Genomic DNA, 7,500 nt, shown 5'->3' on the forward strand with positions numbered 1-7,500 from the left:
CGACTTCCCCAAGCTTTGGTGTTATTTTTACGCTCTCTATCTGCCTTTGTTCTTGTCCGATCCAGCACATGCAGGCGGAGTCGGCTCGTAGTGCTTGGGAGATAAGGAGGCTTGAGCTATTTTTAGCGCTTACACTCTTTCCATTATAGCACGATGCTGGTCGGGGGTTTAGCTCGTAGTGCCATGAGAGTTGAGCTTGTATATCATTATTTGGCTTTTACTACGGAAGTCGTCTTTCACGCCGATCATGGAGTGGTGTCCCCCCATTTTATGCCAACATTGTCTCTTGTGTTTTGTTATTGAAGAGTGTTGTAAATATTAATACCCGCGGGAACTGCGACATTAAAAAATATTTAGAATACATCTCAACATGACAAAAATTACACCACTAAAAAAAAAAGGTGATCCTGTTCAATAACATTCTCCAATTTGTAATAACTAAGCAGTCTTTCTTATTTTGTCAGCATGAAATTTTATAATAAATTATGTAACTAACAGACTCTTGCAGCAACAAGAATACTTACCTTGATTGTGATAGATTTCCTAAAGAAAATAAAGGAAAAATAGTTTGGAACAAAACTTCCAATTTCCAAGGATTATTAATAAAAGAAACAAATGCTGCATGTCAGATATGTGGTATTAAGGTCAATGGAGCCCTGGGAAGACACCAGCAACCTCATCCCATCCCTTCTGTTATGCATTGGTACAGGATTAATGAGAATTACCGTAGCTGAATGAAAAATGCAAACTACCAAAAACGTTTTGTTGAACTCTTACAAAGGAATCAAACTTACCCAGTCTTTAGTGCTCAGTTTTGCAGCTTCATTATAAACCTCAAGAGCAGCCTTATGTCGAGCAAGAAGGAAACTGTAAAAAATCAGTATAATTATGTATTCATTTATTTAATAAATAACAGGTGACAACATTTTTTTCTTGAGGTTGTTGTAATTACAGTATACTCTTTTTGTTCAACCATCTCAGCCTTAGAACAAACAAAACACAAATACCTGCAACAAGAATGAGATGCATGTAGCCTACCTATACTCTCAAGGAAACGCCTTTGGAATCTTGCGATACAGAGAAAGACCTCGGTGTGTGGGTGTCAAGCAACCTCACCTCGGACAAACAAGTAACTGAACAGTGTGCGAAAGCCAACAAACTCCTTGGGTTTGTGCGTCGAGTTTCTAGGTACATCCAAAGCACCCAAACGCGTCGCACACTCTACCTTTCTATCATCCGATGCCATCTCGGCTACGCAACCCAAGTATGGTCACCACAGTCTATTGGCCTACTTAAACGAGTTGAAAACGTGCAGCGCCGTGCAACAAAACTAATTTTGAAGCTCCCTTTCCGCTGTGATGTAACCTATAAGACCCGCCTCCAACTAACAAATCTGTTACCCATCTCATACTGGCATGAATATTTGGACATGGTTTTTTTCTACAAAGCTGTTAATAACTTAGTTTTCGTAGACAGTGAAGCTTTACCTGTAACTAGACAATTTGCGAGATCTACTAGGACATCGGGCAGCAGTGCTATTACTTATATTCCTAACCGATGTAGAACTGTTACCTATCAACGTTCATTTTTCATACGCGCGTGCCGCGCATGAAATGTTCTTCCCGCTGAGCTACGCACAAGGCACATCTCTCTAGCTTCATTTAAAAGTTTATTACTTCAATATTATAAAAAGGCTTTGAACTTGTACGACGTTGACGACATTAGAACCTGGAGAACAATCTGTCCTAGGTGTAACACAGCGAGGTCTCTCCTATGCCCGCTAACGTGCTGCTTCTAGCAATTTGGACTTCCGCTTTGTTTCCTCTCAAGTTTCATGCTTACATATTAGTAGCTTTAGTTATTAAGTATTTTTATATAAATAATTAACGAGGGATCCACTGTAATTGGCTATGCTGTAGTGGTCTCCCCGCCTAATAATTTTTTTTTTTTCTCCTTGTATTATTTTTTCTATTTTTACCTATATATTTATATTGTATTCCAGTTAGGCGAAGCTAAATAAATAAATAAATTATCTTTCACATTAATTAGAAGACACAAAAGATGTGGACAATAGATATGGTAGTCTACAAAATAACATTTATAATACAAGCCTGCAAATAATTTTTTGCTATAAGCCTGTCATATTTCAGGGCAGGGACATTAGGTTTGACCTGACATGCAGCCACCCTGGTCAGACAAAATTTTTTTCCAACACTTATTAAGTGGGATGCCTGTGGCGTCTAGATGGTTTCCACAGTACAAAATGAAAATGGCAAGGTCTTCTGAATTTTTATCTAAACGAGGGTTGAAGATGAGTTAGAAATAAATCTTTTTTCCAGATCCCTAACGTCTTTCGTTTGGAAAATACAGCATTTTGATAACCGGTTGTCTTGTTGGTGGACCACAGGTAGCCCACCAACGTCGCGGGCTCATGTGAAACACTTCCGCAAATTAATAACTCAAAAACGATGTAGTGCACAGACCTGAGAATAATTTGGAGAGGTGGTTTATGTATTGTCTTTACAACATTTCAAGTTGTTGGCTTCTTTTATTGAACGCCTCTCAACTTGTTTTTTGTTGTGTGACAATGAAAATGATCGCAACATGCACGCACTTCCTAATGCTGTTTTGACAAATTATATTGTTGATATCGTTTTGCCATCCCATTCTTATGTTGTTGCTTCTTTTTTTTTTTTGTCATTTTGAAAAGTGGAACAAAATGCATTTGTACAAATCCTGAAATGTTTCAGCTTTTGCTTACACTGTGCATACGCAATAATGTTAACTTTTCTAATTTTGTCATTGAAGTCATGGAGAAATGTGATTCAAGTCAATTCACTGTAAAACTGGTCATAAAATCTTATCAGTCCAATGAAAACACAAACAACGGGCATTTGTGGAATACTACCCCTGTTGATTCCACAGTACAATCCTTCCATGAAGGATGAAGGATTGGTCAACCACAGCAGGTCTAATACTGGTAGCTGAGAGATAATAAAATAACTTACAGTGACTGCTGTTGACAAACATATCTGACCAAAGTGACAATTCCCATTACAATCTAAGACAACATTTTTAATGACATTTTTAACTTCCTTGTCCATTTCTGAAAGACTTTTTTCATCTAGACATGAAATAAATCTTATTATAATGGCTTGCGATCTCCCCCCCCACCCCCCCCCAAACAAAACAATGTTGAGGCACAACTGGGTAATTTGCACTTCTCCATGAACACACACATTGAGTTGGAGGAGGGGGGGGGGGGTACATCCTGGCTCTTCTTTAATTTTCAAGTTGTCATATGGATAGATTGTAAATACATGTAAGTCATACTACTGTAACAGTAGTTTATTCCGCCACCAACGTTTCAAGGCCAGACTGGTGCAAGCCTTGTGTAGCTTTAAGTAAGCTTGGGCTTAAAGCCTCAAGACAATGAAATGGTATGCTGGTATGCTACAGTGGCAAATGGAAGACAGAATTACATGAACAAGTGAGAGTTAAACCTAATACTGGCCCTAAATTCTGTCAACACAAATGCAGGTTTTTTAATGGACAAACAGTAAACCCCAAATACAGACTAATAACAAAAATTAAAATTACAGTGCACTCACAGAGATCTTGCCACCTGTTTGAGGTTATCAGCACTCTGTGGATTGATTTGTACAGTTCTCTGGAACAGGTCCAGTGACTCCTGGATCTGACCTTCTTGTCGTAGAATTAACGCTGCAGTGGGAAATGGGAAAAAAAAAGAAGATGGTGTCTAGATCTATTTTGAAAGCTCTGCTTGTTTTAATTTTGCTTTCAAAAATGCACTTTCCTTTAATTTGTTCTTGTGAGACAAATGACAATACTCTAAATAATATCGCAGTTCGCTACAACGACACAACCAAAAGTGAGAATCCTCCAGTTTACATTATGCAAGTTGCAAGGATTGGTGGGATAAGGGTGTGAAAGGAAAGGAACTTTACTGATTAGTGCCTAATTGTCTAGCACTGTAGCACTAATTGGGGACACTGTAAATTGAAATTAACAAAAGTAAAATCAAATGTTGGTTTTTGAGAGGAGAAAACTGAAGCACCTGGAGAAAAACCTCTTGGTGCAGATCAAGTAGAGAACCAAAAAACTCAACCCACATAATTGTGACGCTGAGTCTGAGGATCGAACCCAGCCTTAATTGGTGGGAGGCGAGTGCTCTGACTCACAACTGCACCATCCCTGCACCACATTTGACAACCTAAAAGTAAAAGATCTCTAATGAAACTCTCCCCAAGAGACAAGTTCCCAGGACCCAGGCACACCCCCTCCATGCCATATAATGCAAGTGTTGAGCAAAAATAGCATTAAAAGCTAGGTAAACACACCATAAACACCAACCTGGCATGGGCAACACATCACACCTTCCCACATGCTTGGCGTGGTAGTCTGGTGTGATCCCAACCCAGGCCAATTAACTGGGTGGAATGGTTGTGCGCATGCATGATCATGTGTCGGCCACACTGGATTGGTGTGGTCACCTTGCTTTTAGTGCATTTTTCACTTATTATATAAATGTTGAGTATCATTAAATAAGGAGGACTTTTAACTAACCCACACATTTATTTGCATGGGAATAGAAAACAAGGTTCTCTGCAGTCTCCTTGTTTAAATCCATGTATTTCTGGGCTATAATAGGGTATATACTTGTCCCTCTGAAAAACACCTCTGACAGTCATGTCCAACACAAGTACAGTGTAAATTGGCTGCTCTGATAAAAGTCTCGTAAGTATCAGAGGCTTGCATTTAAATTAGTTTATTACCTTGCACATACAAAGCATATTCACACATTCCTTGTGTTTCCTTGAGTTGATCGCCTATAAGGGCCTAAAATGGAACAAATGAGCAGTCTAATTGTCTTTGCAAATAATTGATTTTTTTTCCATTTCGACATAATCATTCACGGTATCCAGACACTTCGCCCCATGGACAAATAGCCCCGGACAAATAATCCCCTCTTTCTGGACAAATAGCCCCACTTGCTGGACGATTAGCCCCCAGTCTAAAAAAAAAAACAAATTTACCGTAGGTAGAGAGTGATTTTTGTCATCAATGGCTTCACAACGCCCAACCTCATATTCTTTATCAGTATTCGATGCTTTGTCCTTGCTAACAGTTTCATTTAAAAATGCCAGTTTATGTGAATGATCAGTGGTTACAATCGTATTCATCATGTAATGTCTGTCAAATCATCTGTACTTTGACTTACAAAAGTAAAGAAGGAACCTTGAATTGAAAATTCACGTAATTGACCTCACACAAGAGAAAATGAGGGGACAGAGAGGGAGGCTCCCGGTCCAGCCCTTGGGATATGTCATGTCCACGAAAGTTATTTTTAGACAAGCGGAAGTCTTTTTACTAGCGGAAGTCTGTCTTCCGAGACGTCTGTGTGCAGGCCAACCTCGGTCTGATGTTTGAATGGATATAAATATTCGACACCCTTCCACGTGCGCCGCCATTTTCTCTTTTTACTAAGAACCTGAGAGCGAGGCTAGACTGTGCGGACGTCTCGGAAGACAGACTTCTGCTCGTCTAAAAATAACTTTCGTGGACATGACATATCGCGGCTAACGCCCTGAGCCTCCCTCTGTCCCCTCATTTTCTCTTGCCTCACATCATGATTGTAAAATTACTTGGTAACCAAGTTTAAACTCGGAAGTAAACTGATGTGCCAAGTTTAGAACAGGTACATGTATGAGCATTTGAACCCAGACCTCTGAATCTGCACCACACGCTTTCGCATCATTCAAAAATCAACCCAAAAGTAGTCATGTTTGCACAAGTTTCTGCAAACATGGCATTGAGGATGGTTATCTTACCTGCCTTCGTCGGTTGCTGACAGAGGTGGTTTGTGCTTGTGTGGGTATATGCCGTTTGCAAGCTGGATTATAACCAAACTGTTCAGATATTTGGATTTTCGCAAATTGTAAAAAAAGTAAAGTAAAGTGGTGCATTTATATAGCGCCCTTATCACACGTCTCAAAGGTGCTTTCTTACATGTACGGCTACATGTACCTTTAGGTACATGTAGCTACATGTAGGTTTACAAAACAATGAGTGCTAACTGAACATGCTTTTTTCAAATAAATATTATCTTCCCTTGTTAATGGTTAGTGTGTGTTAACTGACCACGGGTATTGAGTAAGTTGCAAGGTTGAGATAAACAAAAAATTGAACACTAAATTGATTTTGATTCCCATTAATTAAAACCCTTTCAATCATTCCAAACAAAAGAAAGGGCCTACCCCCCAGGAAACACAAATTCATACTATTGTTTATTAAAAACAAAGTTTTGTTTTTAATAAACAATAGTATGCATTTGTGTTTCCCAGGAGGTAGGCCCTTTCTTTTGTCTGGAATGATTGAACAGTGTTAGGTTCCTAACACTGTTCAATTACAGTCAAGATGAATTAATGTGATCCAAAGCCGGGTATGATTTTATAAGGAAGGAACACAACCTCATTAACAAACTTCAAGCAAGCGAAAAAGGAACAATCCTCATATCTAAACAATTGATCCACAAAAATGAAATCTGTTAGCGATGACAGTACAATGTGTAAAAACCAGTGAGAGAAAAACGACGAGGTGTGCAATTGCGATGGGCGTCTTCATTGGAATCATTGGACCTGACTAAGTCACTGGTAAGTGAAACTAAGACCTAATTATTACTGTTATGTTGAATCGTACTTTCGCGCGCCAAACTCATAATATTGTAATTTAACTTCATACTGGAAATTTTGGTCTAAAACAAGCTTCGGATTTCAAATTAACTCATTGAGGTGGTTTATTCTAATTGAGTACTTGTTCTTTGTGCCGGTGTCCTAGCGAATTTGGGCCCCCCTAGATTTGGACCCCTCGCGGATTTGGACCCCCACAGATTTAATCTCGACCAAGATCAATCCATCTTCAGGTGATCTTACCTCACATTGAAACTGACCATCTGAGTGACTGCCCCTGGTGAAAATCCTTAAAGGATCTTTAAAGATCTTCAAAGATCTTCAAAGACCTGACAAAGATCTTTAAAGATGAAGATCTTCACAGGATCCTTGAAGGATCTTTAAAGGATCTTCAAAGATTTTCTAACATTGAGGACTCTTGGGATACTTCATCAAGATCCTTGAGGAAATTATCAGGATCTTGCAAAGATCTTACCAAGATCCACACACAAAATCTTGGAAAGATCCTCAAAAGGATCCTTGAAGATCCTCAAAGAGTGACTGAGGATCTTACAAGGATCTTAAAAGGATCCTTGAAAGGATCTTAATAAAATCTTTGACAGGATCCTTAAAGATCATACTAGGATCTTTTGAGGATCTTTGAAGGATCCTTATAGTGATCTTGAAAGAAACCTTAAAAGGATCCTCGAAAGATCCTCAAGGATTGTATGAGGATCCTTTAAGGATCCTAAAAGAATCCTTAAAGTGATCTTGAAAGGATCTTTGTTACGATCCTTGAAAGATCCTATGA

General features: G+C 39.0%; 1 protein-coding gene across 1 annotated transcript in view; it reads right to left on the bottom strand.

The window, feature by feature from the left end:
- Nucleotides 1–7,500, bottom strand: part of LOC137992302 (Bardet-Biedl syndrome 4 protein-like) — a 23,966-nt gene that overhangs the window by 10,405 nt on the left and 6,061 nt on the right. Inside the window, exons 3-6 of the mRNA XM_068837571.1 lie at nucleotides 4,797–4,860; nucleotides 3,612–3,723; nucleotides 795–867; nucleotides 525–543 (exon numbers count right to left, since the gene is read on the bottom strand). Coding sequence (XP_068693672.1) covers nucleotides 525–543; nucleotides 795–867; nucleotides 3,612–3,723; nucleotides 4,797–4,860 — 268 coding nt within the window. The remainder of the gene's footprint in view (nucleotides 1–524; nucleotides 544–794; nucleotides 868–3,611; nucleotides 3,724–4,796; nucleotides 4,861–7,500) is intronic.

The sequence above is a fragment of the Montipora foliosa genome, chromosome 1, assembly GCF_036669935.1.
Source record: "Montipora foliosa isolate CH-2021 chromosome 1, ASM3666993v2, whole genome shotgun sequence".
In the NCBI taxonomy this organism is placed as follows: Eukaryota; Metazoa; Cnidaria; class Anthozoa; order Scleractinia; family Acroporidae; genus Montipora; species Montipora foliosa.